The 20,002-nt window shown below is 41.0% G+C and overlaps 1 protein-coding gene across 1 annotated transcript in view; it reads left to right on the plus strand.

Moving 5' to 3' along the window:
* ATG3 (autophagy related 3) overlaps nt 1-20,002 on the plus strand; it is a 166,487-nt gene that overhangs the window by 106,510 nt on the left and 39,975 nt on the right. The window contains exons 9-10 of the mRNA XM_053706504.1: nt 15,686-15,720; nt 16,809-16,964. Coding sequence (XP_053562479.1) covers nt 15,686-15,720; nt 16,809-16,964 — 191 coding nt within the window. The remainder of the gene's footprint in view (nt 1-15,685; nt 15,721-16,808; nt 16,965-20,002) is intronic.

Here is a 20,002-nt window from a genome sequence, read left to right on the forward strand (position 1 = left end):
TATACAACAATGTAACTTTATATTTAACTATAAAAAAAACATTCCTCTATCTTTACTGTTCAGCCTGTTAAGTATATTACGTATTGTATAATTTTTCTGATACTTGCTGTAAAACTGTACTGGTACCGTAATAGCCCTTCTGTCATAAACTTGTTACACTAATACACTCAGCATAGAGTAATTATTTTGTATATCTTATATACAATAGTATAATTTATAGGCCAGACAGCTTCTTCAATATTTAAACAAAAAAGCCCCATCATTTCTTCCTATCTTCCTTTAACCAGTGACTATAAGTCCATGCTATTTTCTTTTTTGTGTTTCTTTCAGCCTAAACTTAATTTCACAATAGTACTATGCTACTGACCCAATTCCTAGGGTTAACTTAACACTTCCCTTCTACACCTTTATATATAACAAGCACTAGAATAAAGGCAGGGTTCTCCTTGCAGCTATTTACACTACTAAGTTCTGTTTTGCCTTTTTAACATATCCTTAACCACAATTACAATACATAACAGAATATTTTGTAACATATTTTTTTTTCTCCCCTTTCTCCCTCTTCCTTTCTTGTCTTTTTTCCCTTCTTTTTTTCTTCCCCCTTTCCTTTTTTTTTTAAATCAGAAAACTCTGATATTGCAGTCCCTCCTATTCTCTTAATGGGAGAAAAAACAGACTTTAAGCTGGAGAAAGATACTGAATTCTTCTTACAGAATATTCACACTACTAAGCTCTATGTTGCTTTTTTAGCTTAACCACCATGACAAAAAATACAAAACAGATTATCTTGTAATTGCAGCTTTTTTAAACCAAAAAGCTCTAATGCTACAGTCCCCCATGTATTCTCTGATCAGGGAGAGAACCAATTTCAGCAAGTTGTATGTTTCCTCATATATCGCATAACAAATTATCCCCAATGTTTCCTTAAATGTTCCCCAAGTCCAGGCTGACCACCTCAATCAATTCAGTGAGTTCGACCAGCTTATATCTCAATCCAATCACTAAAACCCAATATAGCTAATGTGCACAACGCAGGCAAAAAAGAAGGCAGCCCCATAGTGCATTTTGAGGGTCTTCTATTCAGAGGCTATAATATACTGGTTATATCGTATTGTACTGTTTAATCACAGCATTAATCTTTGTACTGTTTAATCACAGCATTAATCTTTCATAGAGAGCAAGACAACTTTGAACTTATAGGGGAACACTTCAATACTACTTCAAGGGAAGAGAAAACTTGACAGGCCTTCTTCTCTGGGCAGCAATATTCTCAGCTGTATCCTTTCCCCACGACTTGGTGTCCCAGAACCAGCTTATTCCCCAATTTTGTGCTTTGTCAGTAAAAATTATTAGACATTTTCCTCAAATAGGCATTCACTGTTATGAGGTTGTGCCCCTTATTATATTCCACAGATACACTCCGTCCCAATTTAATGAGTGTTCAGGTTTTGCAGCTTCAAACGTAAAACTATATTAGATCTAATACTTACAAACAGTGATACAGTTTCAGATGTGTCTGTAGGTGAGAACTTAGGATCCAGTGATCATCAATCTGTTTGGTTTAGTATTCATGTGCAGGAACTGTCCACCCAGACTAAAACAAAAGTTTTAGACTTTAGGACGGCAGATTTTTCATTAATGGGAGAATACCTAAAAAACTATTTAAAAGGGAAAACTCTTATAAGGGGTTCAAGAACAGTGGGAATTTGTGAAAGGTGTCATTTTAGATGCAACCGCACACTGTATTAGACATGTCTGTAAAAGTAAAAGAAAGTGGAAACCAATTTGGTTTTCCAAAGAAGTAGCACATGCTGTAAAGACAAAAAAGATAGCTTATAAAAATTACAGACACACACAAGCAGATGATGATATGAAAATATGGAGACTCCAACAAAAAAAGACTAAGCAGTTAATTAGGAAGGTTAAAGCTCATGCAGAAGAGAAGATAGCACAGTCAGTAAAACATGGGGACAAAACATTCTTTAGATGTATCAGTGAAAGAAGAAAAAATAAGGTAGGAATAGTAAAATTGAAATCAGTTGATGGTAGAATAATAGAAGGAGATAAGCAGATTGCAGACTGTCTCAATGATTACTTCTGTTCTGTTTTCACAAAAGATTGTGAAGATACAATGTCTACATTAAGGGATGCTACGAAAAATAGAAACAAGCTTAACAGTAATCTTTTTACAGAGGATGAGGTTTTGTTAGCATTATCAAAAATAAATGTATAAAAGGCAGTGGGTCTTGATAATATTCATCCAAGGGTTTTAAAAAAACTTTGATCAGTGCTAACTGTCCCATTAACTGATCTGTTTAATCAGTCACTATTAACAGGAGCTGTCCCAGATGATTGGAGAATAGCAAATGTAATACCTCTTCATAAAAAGGGCATTAGAGAAGAATCTGGCAACTACAGGCCAGTTAGTTTAACTTCAGTAGTAGGGAAATTAATGGAAAGCCTCTTAAAAGAAAGAATTATGACTTACATAAAGACAAACAATTTAGAGGACCAAAATCAGCATGGTTTTACTTCAGGGAGATCATGTCAGACTAATCTAATTGACTTCTTTGATTATGTAACAAAAGTATTAGACAAGGGTGGAGCAGTTGATGTAGCATATCTAGATTTCAGCAAAGCATTTGACACCGTCCCACACAATAAACTAATTCACAAACTGTATCTCCTTGGTCTAGATTCAAAAATTGTGAACTGGGTGGAATGCTGGCTTAAGGACAGAAAACAAAGTGTCTTAGTAAATGGAGTTCATTCAGCAGATGGGGCTGTTACTAGTGGTGTTCCTCAGGGGTCAGTTCTGGGGCCTGTTTTGTTTAACATATTTATCTGCGATATCAGCAAAGGGCTACATGGAAAAGTATGTTTCTTTGAAGATGATACAAACATTTGTAACAGAGTGGATGTTCCAGGAGGGGTAGACAAAATGAGAAGTGATATACAACAATTGGAGGATTGGACAAACGACTGGGATCTAAAGTTTAACACAGCAAAGTGTAAAATAATGCATTTAGGGAAGAAAAATCCAAATGTTAATTACAGACTCAATGACACTTTACTGACTGTTACAGATGAGGAACAGGACTTGGGAATTATTATTTCAGATGATTTAAAACTTAGTAAACAATGTAGTAATGCAGCGAGTAAGGCTAGCAGAATGCTTGGATGTATTGGTAGAGGTATTTGCAGCAGAAATAGTAAGGTTCTTATGCCACTTTATAGATCATTAGTTAGGGCTCATCTTGAGTATTGTGTGCAGTTCTGGAGGCCATATCTTCAGAAGTATATTAACAAACTTGAATCTGTGCAAAGGAGGGCTACCAAAATGGTACATGGTCTAAAAAATAAAACTTACCAGGATAGGCTCAATGACCTAAATATGTATAGCTTAGAGGAGAGAAGGGAAAGAGGTGATATGATAGCAACTTTCAAGTACATTAAAGGGTTTAGTAAAACTAAGGCTGTGGGTATTTTACATAAAATGGAAAATTCAAGAACCAAGGGGTTATGAGTTCAAGCTAAAGGGTAGTAGATTCAGGAGTAATTTGAGGAAGCACTTCTTTACAGAAAGAGTGATTGATTTATGGAATAAACTTCCTCAGGAGGTAATAGCAACAAACACTGTGGGGGACTTTAAAAATGCATGGGACAAGCATAAGGCTATCCTACGAACTAGATAAGTTTATACTGTTAGGGAAGGTCGGGCAGACTTGCTGGGCCTATGGCTCTTATCTGCCGTCAATATCTATGTTTCTATTCCGCACCAGGCACATGCAGCATGGGTAGTAACTCATACAACAATTGCTCTCATTTGATACTTGCGTATTCCTCAGATTTTCCTTGATACCTTGAGCACTTGTTCCAGGGTACGTCACCGGCGCCTTCCTTGCCCAGCTCCGAACGTGACACCTCTCGTCCGTCTCCAGGTAAAAAGTTGCGGCGGTATTATAAAGATTCCTCTTTATATCCCTGTTTGCTTTATAGTTCACTATACCACAGGCTTTACTCTGTCACGCTACCATGCAGGAAGAACAGAGACTACCTCTAGCGTCGGTTACTGTATCCCACCGCAGGTCCGCAATGAAAGTCACCACCACGTTCTTCGGATGCCGCATGTGCTTATGGCCAGTGCCATCCGGCCTCTGCAGGCAAGCGGTACTTCCATCTCACAGAGTGCAACAATCTTTTTTTTCCTCCCCAAGCCAGGTACTCACTCCCGGACAATAGGAGATTAGCTTGTGGCGCGTATGGAGAAACAAGCTCTTCTCTCTGGAGCTTGCAGAGCGCGTGTACTTGCTTCACGCTCCTCCCAGCGGAAGTCCCGCGCTTCTAGTAAAAGTTATGACTGTTTTAGTTTTAACGTTTTACTCTGCACGTGCATGTGAAGCATAACTAGATATTCTTAGTGCACCAGCATTTTAAATATTGCAGCTGCTCAGAGCGCCAGTGAGTTTTGAATCATGTCAGCAATTAAATTGAGTAATTACCAGATGGTACAAGCACCTTAAGCTCTCTGAGCAAGTGCTGTGTTTAAAATGCTAGTGATCAGTGCATATTTAAATACACTTTTGAAACAGCTGTAGCTTTTATTAGAAGTATATTACAAAAATGCTTCTATGCAAAACTAAAATGCATCCATGTCGATTCCAATTTTGGCTGGAATGTCCCTTTAAAGGGACATTAAACTGCTGAGTACAACTACAGTAACAAGGTTACTAGTCACCATGCTATTGTTTATCCTCATGTACCTCTCTTTAAAGCCATTCTGTTATTTTAACCCCTTACAATTGTTATTTAAGCTCTGTATCTTCACACTGGGCGCCGCCATCTTCAAGCTTATAAACTGCAAAAAGCTAACACTTCCACTCTATTATGTGAGCTAAACTGAAGTGAATGGTACAGCTGTGAAAAAAACAGTAACATATCTGTGAAAGTGCACTGCAACTCTCACAAGATGCACAATACGTGAGTTACAAGATGGCGGCGCCCAGTATAAAATGCAGAGCTTTACCAACTGCATTCTGTAATGAGTTAAAATAAGAGAACAGCTTTAAAGAGAGCTGCAGGTACAGGAGGGAAAACAATAGCATGGTGAGTAGTAACCTTACTACTGTTGTTGTACCAGCTGTTTAATGTCCCTTTAAATAAATTACATGTAGTTTTCTTTTTTGACTGAAGAATTGCATTGCCTTCTGCAAAAGATTAGTGTTAAATGTGAAATATGGGAGGGAGTCGGCTATTGGCATGAGAACAGCTTAAAGGGACAGTCTAGTCAAAATTAAACTTTCATGATTCAGATAGGGCATTCAATTTTAAACAACTTTCCAATTTACTTCTATTATCTAATTTGTGCAATTCTTTACATATCCTTTGTTGAAGAAATAGCAATGCACATGTGTGAGCCAATCACACAAGGCCTCTATGTGAAGCAACCAATCAGCAGCTTCTGAGCATATCTAGATATGCTTTTCAGCAAGTGATATCAAGAGAATGAAGCAAATTAGATAATAGAAGTAAATTAGAAAGTTGTTTAAAATGGCATGCTCTTTCTAAATCACGAAAGAAAAAAATTGGCTTTCATGTCCCTTTAACTCCGGAGCTCCTCCACTAAGGCCCTTAAAACAGCACTTTTTCCTGGCCATCCTACTCCTATTTCATCCCTAAACAGAGGGGACAAGCTCCATTACCTTCCCTTACCTAATTGGGAAAAGATTTCCATCTTTTGAATGGCCAAGGACCGAACTCACTAGGCCCCGCCGGAACTACTAGGCCGCAAATATCTCGACACCTCCTCTGCAGCTGGATTACGATCCACTGGCCTGGTACCCCATCACTACCAGCAAGTTCCTGGTACCCCATCACTCTCCGGTCTTCACAGATCTTCACTTGGAAGCTGGTAAGCATGCAAAGCCTGTATTTGACACAGCACGATCCCACTAAGGTCTACCCTTGCTACACCCAATCTTGACCTTTTATCCAGCAACTAAACTTCAGTTTTTTGTACAAGACGGGATTGCCCCCTCCAACAGCACCAACTATTTACCACTCTCTTCTGGAGCATACAATAAACTCATATTCTCTCCTGAAGCCTGATCCTCTACCCCAAACCCTCTTAAATTGGCTCCAATACAACTGCAGTCATTCCTGTTAATTAACTAGGCCCAACAAACTGAACAGCCTGAGGCCCCGTCTGACACAAGGACCTTCCTGCAACTCTGTCCAGCCAAGCTATCTCTTTAAAGCAACAACACTTGCTGCTGATCTCAACTACTATACGAAGATATATGCTTCCAGGCCATCCTTTAACGCTACATTTCATTACAGCTAAACCTACTCCAGAACTGAAAACCTTTTTTTACCATTTCCAGGTAAATAAACATACATACATATCAACTATTATGGCAACCAGACGGAATCTAAAGCAAGACAAATTAGTTTAACCTACATCTGGGAAAGCACTCACTATGTCCTCATTCCTGCAATGCTCTGACCCATCAGAAATTTCTCCTACTAACCAAAGACAAAGAGATAAACTTCTAGCAACCTCCTCTCAGGTCTCACAACCCTGCAGGTCCCAAGCAGAGGATCTTCAAATCCCAGCCTCTCTATTGCAAAGTTTACCCTCAAAACAAAACATTGCAGATATTGTACGCTCTTGCATAAGAGATGAGTTAGCAGAGATGAAACAGGATATACACACACTTGGCTTTCAGGTCGAGACTCTAGAAAGTAACCAAGATACTATCAAAGAAGACATCCAACAACTTACAGATCAATATGTCTCACAACAAGAAACTATTCTATCTCTCCAAGAAAAGTTAAAAGATCTTGAGAATCGTAGTAGGCGCAAAAGCCTACCAATAAGAGGAGTGCCTTAATCAGTGTTGCCTAGAGACTTCCCAGTCTACCTTTAAAACCTGTTTCAACATCTGAAAGATCCTACTTTTCCAGAAGACATAAAATGGGTCAGAGCACACAGAACCGAGACCCAAACCTCCAAAAGGAAATGCTTTTAAATCAATCAAGGAAGAATCAAACTGTCCGCATAAGAGGGAACGTCCTTCAGTTCTTCCAAGACCTCTCAACCAGAACCCTCCAACGAAGAAAGGAATTCTCACCACTGCGCAATAAAAGAATACCTTACAAATGGGGCTTTCCAACACACATCTGGACCATCAGAAACAACACCCACCTCATTTGCAAGTCCCCAGATGACATCCACAACTTCTGCTCCACGCTTGGAATCGATCCCCCCCTCATTCCTCCCCCAGGACCCCCCTCTTCAATACCTACTCCTAAAAGATCAGGAAACCCAGTTGACTCTTGGCACACTGTACAATTGAAGAACACCCTACCTGCTACTAAACCCAGGAGTCAAACCATCTCCAGTCCCACACCTTCAACTCACTCATCTTAAAGACCCATCTTAGAGATGATGAAAACCGAACTGACCTCCAGATGTTATCCCTTCCAAGGATCGGCAAGTAAATGTAACATTTACTCCACCATCAGACTTTATACACCACAGTTACCTATGTTTGCTTCTTATACCTTGCTTAGTTAGATGGTCCTTAAATTCCATTAGCTTGCCACCTATTCCCCCTTTCCCTTGTCTCTCTCCTTCCTTCTTCACCCCTTTTCCTTCCTTTCCCCTTTACCCGCCCGAACAGGATATTTTGTTCTACTGAATAATAGGGCTAGTATTATGTCCTGAAAGCTACCGCCCCATATCACTGCTTCCACTAAGCTACCGCCCCATATCACTGCTTCCACTAACATAAAAACTCCTTGAAAAACTAGTTTACAATCACCTAGCCCACTTCCTGTCCACCAACTCTTTGCTTGACACCCTGCACTCTGGATTCTGCCCCAAACACTCAACTGAAACTGCCCTCCAATGCCTCTGTCTGTTGGAGTACCTCAAGGATCTGTTCTGGGTCCTCTACTCTTCTCCATTTATACTTCTTCGCTGGGTAAACTTAAAAAATGTATGGCTTCACATAACACCTCTATGCTGATGACACCCAGATCTACGTCTCCACCCCTGCTCTCTCTCCCTCTGTCCTTTCTCATGTCAGCTACTGCTTATCTGGTATTTCTTCCTGGATTGCCTCTCACTGCTTCTGCTAGGCTGATCCACATTTCCTGTTGCTCTGTATATGCTGCACCTCGCTGTGAGTCCCTTCATTGGCTCCCCATTCACAGCAGAATTAAATTCAAAATTCTTACCCTTACATACAAAGCTCTCACCAACGCTGCTCCCCTCTACCTATCCCCTCTAATAAACAAGTATACTCCAGCCCGCCCACTAAGATTCAACAATGACCTGCTCCTTGCATCCGCAACTATCACCTCTTCTCATGCTAGACTGCAGGACTTCTGTTGTGCAGCACCTACACTTTGGAATGCTCTCCCTTGTGCTGTCCGGCTTTGCCCTAATCTTCCTTTAAATGCTCCTTGAAGACTTTTCTATTCCGGGAACCCTACCACCCAACTCAATAATGAATTAATTTCACTTACCTAACATTTCCCTTATCTAACTCTGCATTACCATCTTTCTCAATCTTATAGTCCTCACCTCCTGTTTCTCAACCTCCTACCCTTCTAGTTCCCACGGGAATAGGGCCCTCAATTCCTCTTGTATGTGTTTGTAAATTTTGTCCTGTCTCTCACAAGTCTTATATCATTGTTTTATTTAAATGAAGTGTACCCATGGACAGCGCTGCGGAATATGTTGGCGCTTCATAAATAAAGTATAATAATAATAGGAAGAGTCTCTTTTTTTTTTTTTTTTTTTATAATTTTGTTACTGAGTTTATTATTGTTATTCATACTATGTTATTTGAAACTGTTTATTATCTGGTTTATTTGTTCTACACCCAACTTTTTCTTGCAGGAGGGTGCACATCCACCCAAACAAAGCAAAACTACAGCACACATCTTCCTTGCTTATTATACTAACATGATATACCGACAACTACCTACACAAATAAATGCATAAACCAAACGACAGACAGGTGCAAACACTTACCCTATTAACGCAGAAGGCAAAAGGGCTAAATTCACCTCACAAATGATTGAAAGCCGTTCTTAACTTAACAAAGAGACAAATCAACATTCTATTTCTGCAGGAAACCCACTTCAGACGCAACAAAGAACCAAAATACTTTGGCAAAACATTCACTACCCTCTACCATAGCTCCAGCACTTCAAAAATAAATGGTGTTATCATCCTTATCAATAAATCACTTCACTTCACGCTCATCCAATCCACAAAAGACTCTGACGGACGATACTTAGGTTTAACAGGTCTACTCTACGGCAGACCCATCACGCTAGTAAACATATACACCCAGAATACCAAACAATCTCCTTTTTCAAAAACATTCTCAACAAAATAATAGACTTAGCTAAAGCACAAACCTTTGTTGCAGGCGACTTTAACACCTCCCTGCAACTATCCAAAGATAGCACTAACCCAAACATTAAAATCTCCAAAAAAAAAGACTTAAACACAATTTGGACAGGACTAAGGAACAATAAACTATATGACACCTGGTGGTTTAAACATCAAGACACCAAAGACTACACATTTTTTTTCTCTCCCCAACAAATCATACAGCCACCTTGACTATATTTTCTCTAATCAATCAGCTTTAGCCTTAGTCAAAAGATGCAAAATTTTCCCCACTTCTTGGTCGGATCATTCTTCTGTGAAACTCAAAATAGTATGGCAAAATATACCCTCAATGCCATACCAATGGAAATAAGATGACAATCTACTTCATAATCCAGACACAATAACTAAACTGAATGCCATTATTGAAGAATACTATAGACTTAATATACACTCAGTAGACGTCAATTTTACCCTTTGTGAATCACATAAGTGTGTACTTAGAGGTGAATTGATCAAAATTAAAGCCCAATACCATAAACAACGCTGACAAACATACACTGAACTATCGGACACTTTTTTAATCGCCAACAGATCCTCTAATATCCGCAGAACTACAAACAGCTAGTCATGCATTAGACAGTTATTTACAGATAGTATATCAAGCGCTACGCTCCAAAACAAACAGCATGTTCTTTTATGAAAGTAATAGATCATGCAAACTCATAGCCAGAGCTCTGGAAAAAAAAAAAAAAATTAAAATAACACTCATACGAAATTCAACATCCGACCTTCCCAAATACTCTCAAAACAACGAAAAACATACTGCAATCCTTTTATGACTACTATTCCTCTCTTTACAATATTCCTAAAAACGTATCAATACAAAAAACCCTATTGAATATGACAACCTATATCACCCAGACCCAACTACCCACCTTAACATCTGACCAGATCCAACATCTTAACAGACCCATTTCCCAACAGGAACTACTTATAGCCATTAAATCGCTTAACGGGAAAGCCCAGGTCCTGATGGTCTATCAGGAAAATACTTTCAGGTATTTTCCCCGCTCCTTACACCACACCTAACCCAACTTTTTAATGAAGTGGCTGATAACAATGCCTTCCCACAATCTATACTAGAAGCTCAAGTAGTCATAATCCCTAAGCCGGGCAAACCACCAACTACACCCGCAAATTTCAGCCCAATATCTCTTCTCAACAGTGACATCAAACAATACGCCAAAATATTAGCTTCCCGTATCAACACTATCTTGCCATCAATAGTCTCTCTCAATCAAGCGGGTTTCACCCCACATAGAGAAACTAAAGACAACACCATCAAAATTATTTGCCTTATGAAATATGCCAATACTCGCAAAATCCCCTCTGTGTTCATAACTATGAACGTAGAGAAGACCTTTGATCGACTAGACTGGCTATTTCTGCAAACTACCCTCCAAAAGTTCGGCTTTTATAGGCAAAATCTTCTCCTTGTATAACACTCCAGAAGCAAAAATAAAAATGAATGACCCCCCCTATCCCAACCCTTTGATATCTTCAATGGCACCAGACAGGATTGCCCCCTCTCCCCCATACTTTTCTTTCTGGCCATGGAAGTTCTGGCTTCCTATATCAGAAACAATGCTAACATCCACGGCTTCAAATTTGCCCAACACAAATTTAAAGCTACTCTACGCAGATGATATCTTCCTCACACTCACACAACCCATTTTATAAATCCCCCCCCCCTCCTCCAAACACTTAAAACCTACTGCACCTTTTCTAATTTTAAGATCAACATTACCAAATCATTGGACTAAATGATACCGATCTCAAAACAATTCAAAACCTTGTGCACTTCCGCACCCAGCTACACTTCATCAAGTATTTAGGAATCTACATATCCCCACATATGAACACATTAATACACTCAAACTTTAAAGCCATTTCCACCACAACACACTCAAGCCCAGGACCACGACAGGAAGGGGGAGACCTTGTCATGGTCCTGGGCTTGATCCTTTGGCGCCAAATGTAACTGCCTTCCCCCAGTTTTGCTTTTAAACATTACTGTGAATTCATTGGCGAGTGCCAGGTTTTCTGTGTGTTGTGTTGATAATGTTTGTAATGCTTCCCTGCGGGCCTGCCACCCAGGCTGCTCTGGGGTTAACTGCCTGAGTTGCTGAAAACTTTGCAGCTGTCTGTCAGTGTTCAGGGCTGTGGAGTTTGCTGTGGCTTATGCTGTGTACCCAGTCCGGTCTGTCAGTGCGGTCCATTCCTGTGTTTTGTATTTACATAGGGGAGGTTACAAAAGCCTGTGTCACCCTGGAAGGTTCCCAGTTGGTTTCTTTGGAAGTATGCATTTTGTGGGTGCTGGTTTAGGGTCCCAGGAAGAGGGAGACCTTGTTGTGGTCCTTGGCTTGATCCTTTGGCGGCAAATGTAAATGACTTCCCCCAGTTTTGCTTTTAAACATTACTGTGAATCTGCTGTTTTCTGTGTGTTTATTTATTTATTTATATATATATACTAGTCCTAAAGCCCGTGTACACGGGCCATTTTTTGCAGTACAGCAGTCCCACCCCTTGTTCTCTTTCTATCCCCCCTTTCTTTCTATCCCCCCTCTCTTTTGCTCTCTCTTTCTCCCCTCTCTTCTCCCCTCTCTTTTGCTCTCTCCCCCTCTCTTTTGCTCTCTCTCTCTCCCCCCTCTCTTTTGCTCTCTCTCTCCCCCCTCTCTTTTGCTCTCTCTCTCCCCCCTCTCTTTTGCTCTCTCACTCCCCCCTCTCTTTTGCTCTCTCTCTCCCCCCTCTCTTTTGCTCTCTCTCTCCCCCCTCTCTTTTGCTCTCTCTCTCCCCCCCTCTCTTTTGCTCTCTCTCTCCCCCCTCTCTTTTGCTCTCTCTCTCCCCCCTCTCTTTTGCTCTCTCTCTCCCCCCTCTCTTTTGCTGTCTCTCTCCCCCCTCTCTTTTGCTGTCTCTCTCCCCCTCTTTTGCTGTCTCTCTCCCTCTCTTTTGCTGTCTCTCTCCCTCTTTTGCTCTCTCCCCCCCTCTCTTTTGCTCTCTCCCCCCTCTCTTTTGCTCTCTCCCCCCTCTCTTTTGCTCTCTCCCACCCTCTCTTTTGCTCTCTCCCCCCCCTCTCTTTTGCTCTCTCCCCCCCTCTCTTTTGCTCTCTCCCCCCCTCTCTTTTGCTCTCTCCCCCCTCTTTTTTGCTCTCTCCCCCCTCTCTTTTGCTCTCTCCCACCCTCTCTTTTGTGCTCTCTCCCCTCTCTTTTGTGCTCTCTCCCCTCTCTTTTGTGCTCTCTCTCCCCTCTCTTTTGTGCTCTCTCTCCCCTCTCTTTTGCTCTCTCCCTCCCTCTCTTTTGCTCTCTCCCCCCCTCTCTTTTTCTCTCTCCCCCCCTCTCTTTTGTTCTCTCCCCCCCCTCTCTTTTGTTCTCTCCCCCCCCTCTCTTTTGCTCTCTCCCCCCTCTCTTTTGCTCTCTTCCCCCCTCTCTTTTGCTCTCTTCCCCCCTCTCTTTTGCTCTCTGCCCCCCTCTTTTTTGCTCTCTCCCCCCCTCTTTTTTGCTCTCTCCCCCCCTCTTTTTTGCTCTCTCCCCCCCCTCTTTTTTGCTCTCTCCCCCCTCTTTTTTGCTCTCTCCCCCCTCTTTTTTGCTCTCTCCCCCCTCTCTTTTGCTCTCTCCCCCCTCTCTTTTGCTCTCTCCCCCCTCTCTTTTGCTCTCTTGCCCCCTCTTTTTTGCTCTCTCCCCCCCCCTCTCTTTTGCTCTCTCCCCCTCTTTTGCTCTCTCCCCCTCTTTTGATCTCTCTCTCTCCCTCTCTTTTGATCTCTCTCTCTCCCTCTCTTTTGCTCTCTCTTCCCCCCTCTTGTTTGCTCTCTCTCTCCTCTCTTTTGCGCTCTCTCCCCCTCTCTTTTGTGCTCTCTCCCCCTCTCTTTTGTGCTCTCTCCCCCTCTCTTTTGCGCTCTCTACCCCTCTCTTTTGCGCTCTCTACCCCTCTCTTTTGCGCTCTCTCCCCCTCTCTTTTGCGCTCTCTCCCCCTCTCTTTTGCGCTCTCTCCCCCTCTCTTTTGCGCTCTCTCCCCCTCTCTTTTGCGCTCTCTCCCCCTCTCTTTTGCGCTCTCTCCCCCTCTCTTTTGCGCTCTCTCCCCCTCTCTTTTGCGCTCTCTCCCCCTCTCTTTTGCGCTCTCTCCCCCTCTCTTTTGTGCTCTCTCCCCCTCTCTTTTGTGCTCTCTCCCCCTCTCTTTTGTGCTCTCTCCCCTCTCTTTTGTGCTCTCTCCCCTCTCTTTTGTGCTCTCTCTCCCCTCTCTTTTGCTCTCTCTCCCCTCTCTTTTGCTCTCTCTCCCCCCTCTCTTTTGCTCTCTCTCCCCCCCCCCTCTCTTTTGCTCTCTCTCCCCCCCCCTCTCTTTTGCTCTCTCTCCCCCCCCTCTCTTTTGCTCTCTCTCCCCCCCTCTCTTTTGCTCTCTCTCCCCCCCCTCTCTTTTGCTCTCTCTCCCCCCCCTCTCTTTTGCTCTCTCTCCCCCCCTCTCTTTTGCTCTCTCTCCCCCCCCTCTCTTTTGCTCTCTCTCCCCCCCCTCTCTTTAGCTCTCTCTCCCCCCTCTCTTTTGCTCTCTCTCCCCCCCTTGCTCTCTCTCCCCCCCTTGCTCTCTTTTGCTCTCTCTCCCCCCTCTTTTGCTCTCTCTCCCCCCTCTTTTGCTCTCCCTCCCCCCCTCTCTTTTGCTCTCCCCCCCCTCTCTTTTGCTCTCTCTCTCCCTCTCTTTTGCTCTCTCTCTCCCTCTCTTTTGCTCTCTCTCTCCCTCTCTTTTGCTCTCTCTCTCCCCCTCTTTTGCTCTCTCTCTCCCCCTCTTTTGCTGTCTCTCTCCCTCTCTATTGCTGTCTTTCTCCCCCCTCTCTATTGCTGCCTCTTTCCCTCTCTTTATCGCCCCTCTTCTGCTCTCTCTATCCCCCCTCTTTAGAGCTCTCTGTCGGCCCCGGCATCTGGCCCCACCCGCATCACGCCCGACCCCACCCACGCCATGCCCGGGCCATGCCCGGGCCCCGCCCACATCACACCCGTCCGGCCACGCCCACTCCACCACACGCCAGGTCAGTTGGAAGGCCAGGTATGTTTGTCCTTGCGCGCAGTCTCTACTGCGCATGACAGCTTCGGACAAACGCACTTGACCTTTTATTATATAGGATACATATATATATATATAGATAGATATAATCTTGGAGATATAAACGTAAAATTCCTATATAGGTGGTATTACACACTGGCCCGTTTACATGCCATCCTGACAGTGCTCCCCTCAGAGTGCTGGAGAGGCTGCAGATCAGAAGGTAACCCCACACATAGCGGACTTGCCCCATTGCACAAAACTTCTGGCAATCCATTAAAAATTAAATCGAAAAGGCCCTACCCATATCTCTTGAATTAGATATTTGGCTTTTCTCTTCAACAAATTCTCTCACATAAAATGCAAATACCAGCTTGCACTGATAACCATCATAGTTAACTCTGAGAAAAGACTAATACCCAAACATTGGAAGTCTAAAACCCTCCCATCAATCCCTACCTGGAGAGAGGTTACCACTCAATCCCTTGTATTAGAAAAATACCACTATACACAAAATAAAGGCATAGATAACTACCACTCAATCTGCTTTCGTTGGGAAGAATACATCAATCTTGAGAAAACATCCAGATAAACCTACTTAAACACTGCATACACTACTAACACCCTCCCCCCTTTTCTAGTTTTATATGCACCGCTACTGCAGACATAAGTTCCAAAACACAGAATGCTACGATAACCACTTTCCAACTGTCCCTTTTGTGACAATTAGCCACTCCTGCACCTATTAACATACCAGCGTTTCTAATTTATTTGCTACTGCCTTTTTCCTTTCATTTACGTACTCTCCTGCAAGAGATATATTGCTCACTGAACCTTATACCTTATGTTGTTCATGTTTAATTACAACTTCACTTATCATTAAACAAATTATTTATTTGTACTCCTGTCTCAACTCGTATGTATAAGAAGACCTATACAACTTTGTGACTCACAAATAACTGAGACTCTCTACCATTTGTAAATTTTATTTTATTGTTTTGTTTGTATTATTTATAGAATTTTCAATAAAGCATTTTGAGAAGAAAAAAAAAAGTGAAATATGAATGGGTTGAGCCCAGCGCAATGGTCCTCGACAGAGCGTTGCATTTTTAGAATTTTGTCAAAGTTTTTATCACAACATGCTTAATATTTACTAAACCCCTTTTTTTTTTTTTTTCTTTTCAGAATATGAAGAGAGTGGATTGCTTGAAAACGATGATGTAAGATCATTAAAATATGATGATTATGGTAGCAATGTTATATATTTTAAGAAAACATTAATATATATGATTATGTAAAACTAGATTTGTCTCCTATACCTCCCATTTTGTTCATGAATAAATGTTTTATACAAATCCATTGTTTATTTTGTGTTGCTTGAAAAAATGTAACCGTATTTCATTGCTTTAAACCAATGATGGTCAACTTCCTACTGACACTTGGGGGTGTCAATATTTAAGAATCCTTAAAGGCTACAGATGCATTTATGGCTAAAGAAAACATGTTTCCTAGAAATTATAGCAGCACAGGGCCAGATTTAGCTAAGGTTGCAGAGTACCTTATGTTTGATTTCTTCCTCTCTGGGTCTCTTGAGTTGTGTCCACCTTGTTTGCTCACCCACATAAAGTCCCCAAAACACACATTACTAGTTCTTCTTTTTCCTGGTGCCACATAAACTGACACATTATCTTAGTTTTGCTTTTTTCCTTGACACCACAAACTTTTTTGCAGAGCCACCAATGTTTTTATTGTTTTAAAAGATTGATAATACCTTTATTACCTATTCCCTAGTTTTGCATAACCAACACTGTTATGTTAAAACACTTTTTACCTCTGGAATTACCTTTTATCTAAGCCTCTTGCAACTGCTCCTTATCTCCGTTATTTTGACAGATATGCATGTAAGCCAATCAATGCGCACTCATAGATAACTCCACGGGAGTGAGCACAATGTTACCTATATGACACACATGAACTAGCAGTCTCTAACTGTGAAAAACTGTCAAAATGCACTAAGATAAGAGGTGGCCTTCAAGGGCGTAGTTATTAGCATATAAGCCTATCTAGATTTAGCTTTCAACAAAGAATACAAGGGCACAAAGCAAATTTGAGGATAAAAGTAAATTGGAAAGTTGTTTAAAATTGCATGCCCTATCTGAATCATGAAAGTTTAATTTTGACTTGACTTTCCCTTTAATTTCAAAACAAACTTTTGTTCTTTTAAAGTTTATATATTTAAGGGGAAACTAAACTATCATTTTTATAATCACTAGTTTAAATAAACTGAAATATTTTTTTTCCAAATTAGGCAACTGTGGACCCTAGTAAAATTGTAGAAACAAGCAAACCAAAAGCTGAGCTTGGATGTGAAGATGCTATTTTACAGACCAGAACCTATGACCTTTACATCACATATGACAAGTATTATCAGACACCAAGACTTTGGTTATTTGGGTATGATGAGGTATGTTATTTAGAGCACATCGTTTATATCTGACTAATATACGAATAAATAAAAACAATATATTTGGGTATGCATAATATCTGTCACAAGGTGGCAAATTTTCCACGTGTTCTATCGTCACTATTATATTGACATTGTTGGATAAAACTTTAGATTTAAGAATTTTTCTACAAATGATGGGTCACTTGCCCCCCCTAGTATACTGGTGATCACTACATAGGCCATAGTTTTTCCTTGGAGGAAAAACCCCATACAAAGCCCTTATATCCTCCACTGATTTATTTATAGGGACATGAAATCCTTAAGAGGAGATATCCCCCTTTTAATGAGTTGTATAAAAACAGAATTTATGCTGATCAGGAGGATGTTAAGAACCATCACAGAGTTTTAGTCCCAGTTTACTTATAGCCAAGCAGAGGAGTTAGATGGTATAAAAGGTAGGAAAGACACAAAGCAGGTACAAATAAGAACTGTCATCCATACACAAAAATAGAGTGCGGGCTATGAACTCATCAGCCCGAAGGAAATAAATGTATTGGTAAGTATAAATTCTGTTTTCCTCCTTAGCTGATGAGAGTTTGTGGCTTCAGAACATGTGGAATACAATACCCAAGCTTAGATTCCATGTTAAGGACGGGTGGGACAAAATGTAGGCTGTTCCTACCAAAGGAATTTCCTGCCAAAAGCTGCATCAGAAGAAGCATAAATGTCAAAATTTATAAAAATTTGGAAATATTGTGAAGGGAAGACCAAATTGCCGCTTTGTAATTCTGTTCCAAGGAGGCATCATCCTTGAAAGCCCAGGAAGTAGATACTTATCTCATAGAATGAGCAGTTACTCTTTTCGTGGCGGTTTTACCACAACTAAATAAGCTTTACGAATAAGCTGATAGAGCAAGGGTGGCAGGGCCACCGTCGTAGCTTTCTGACCCTTCCTAGGACCAAAGTAGCGGACAAATAAACTGGAAATTTGCCTAAAGTCTTTATTAGCCTGAATATAGAACTTTTAAAAGCTCTGACAACATCTAGGTTGTGAAGTATTTTTTCTTTTGGATTAGAAAATCTTATTTGGTCCACAGTACCGACTTATCTTGGTGAAAAGTCAGAAATGGAGGATCACTAGATAGAGCTGATAATACAGAAACTCTTCTAGCTGAAGAAAAATAACTTTCCAGGTCTAAAATAAGCATAGGTTCAAAAGCAGAACAGAGAGAACTACATTCAAGTTTCAAGGAGGTGAAATTGGTCTAACAGGACAAATTCTCACCAGGACTTGAACAAATGTTTGCACATCTAACAACTTAGCCAACATTTTGTGAAACAAAACAATTAACACAGATATCTGACCCTTTAGAGAACTAGCCAATAGGCCCTAATCTAGTCCATCCTTAAAGAACTAAAGTATTCTAGGAATTTTAAAGGATTTCCAAGAAAAAACCTCAAGAAGAACACCAAAGAAAGTAAGCTTTCCAGATTTTAAGATAAAATCTTTGCTTAACCGGCTTACTTGCATGAAGCAAAGTATAGATATCTGAGTCAGAGAAACCCCTGATCTTGAGGTCAAAATGTTTAACCTTCACACTGTCAAATTCAGCATATTGAGATCTGGGTGAAGCAGAGGTCCTTAAGAAAGAAGATCCTTCCTTAGGGGTAGGGTCCATGTAGGAACAGAAGATATCTGAATTAGGCCCACAGGTTCAGCAGGCCCACACCAGAGCTATAAGAATTACTGAAACTGAATCCGGTTTGATTCTTGCAATGACTCTTGAAAGAAAAATAGGGAAAACAGGAACGCTAATTTAAATATTTAGGGACAAACTAAGGCATTTATCATAGAGCACTGGAGACTCTATACCTGGCACAATATGATTGAAGCTGTTATTCAGCTTGTACACCATTAGATCTATATATGGTACAACCCAGTTTAGGATAAGGTGGTCGAATATGTCTTGATGAAGAACCCATTCTCCTGACTGAACAGATTAAAGTAGTCCAGTTCCCAATTGTTTACTCTTTGAAGTTGATAGAGAACAGCTTTCCTTCTCTATTCGTAACAGAATGAGACACTTCTTGCATGACAAGGGAGATGCAAGTTCCCCCTTGACAGTTGATTTAAGCAACCGCTGAAATGATGTCTGATAAGAAATGGGGATGGGTCTTGGCTGAGAAGGAACTATGGTCTGAAGACCTCTAAGAAACGCTTGGAGTTCCCCAATGTTGGATGGTAATCTCGCCTCCAGAGTGAACCAAACTCCTTGCTTCCCTTGAGATCGCCAGATGGAGACCCGGCCCAGGCGAGTGCTGATGTGAGCACTGAAAACAAAGAAAGAAAAGCAAAAAGGATTCATAAATGTTTTAGAGCACGGAAACAAAGTACCTTTGAGCTAGTCATAAGGAAAATAGGAACCTGGTAAACTATAAAAGGTGCCTGAGCATTAGTGCTTACCTTCCACGTTTTCAAGGTAAATTTATGAATTCTAAGTGAAATGCAGAGTATAGCACCTTATCACACCTGCACCTTAGAATGAGTCTGTGATTCCTGGTTTACAGCCTCTGCTTTGTCCTTGAAGCACAGCAGGGCTGAGGAGAAACCTTGCATCCATTACTTACTGTATAATAAAAAATATGTTAAACACACATATAAAAGATAACTATAAATAGGAAAACAGTATCCACAGGGGCAATCAAACTCTAGATTCTTTATTTGTGAAACTGGGTATGTTAACACTAAGCTTCACATAGTGTGTATTGAGTCTAGCAATGCGTGTTGATGCGAGTACTAAAATATTTTTATAGATCCATGTCTACATGTAGCTGAACATACAATTTAGTGTCTGAGATAACAGTAATTTGCATGGTCTTGCAAAAAAACAGACTCTATACTACTCAAAATAATGAGATTACCCAAAGTACATGATATTCGGGAGGTCAGAAGTAACCAAACCACAAAACATACATAAAAGTGCATGGATTGGAAAATGTGCATAAAAGTATCCTGTTCTATCAAAACAATATCTCTGTTGTGCAACAGGTAAAGA

This window comes from Bombina bombina, chromosome 3 (assembly GCF_027579735.1).
Source record: "Bombina bombina isolate aBomBom1 chromosome 3, aBomBom1.pri, whole genome shotgun sequence".
Classification (NCBI taxonomy): Eukaryota; Metazoa; Chordata; class Amphibia; order Anura; family Bombinatoridae; genus Bombina; species Bombina bombina.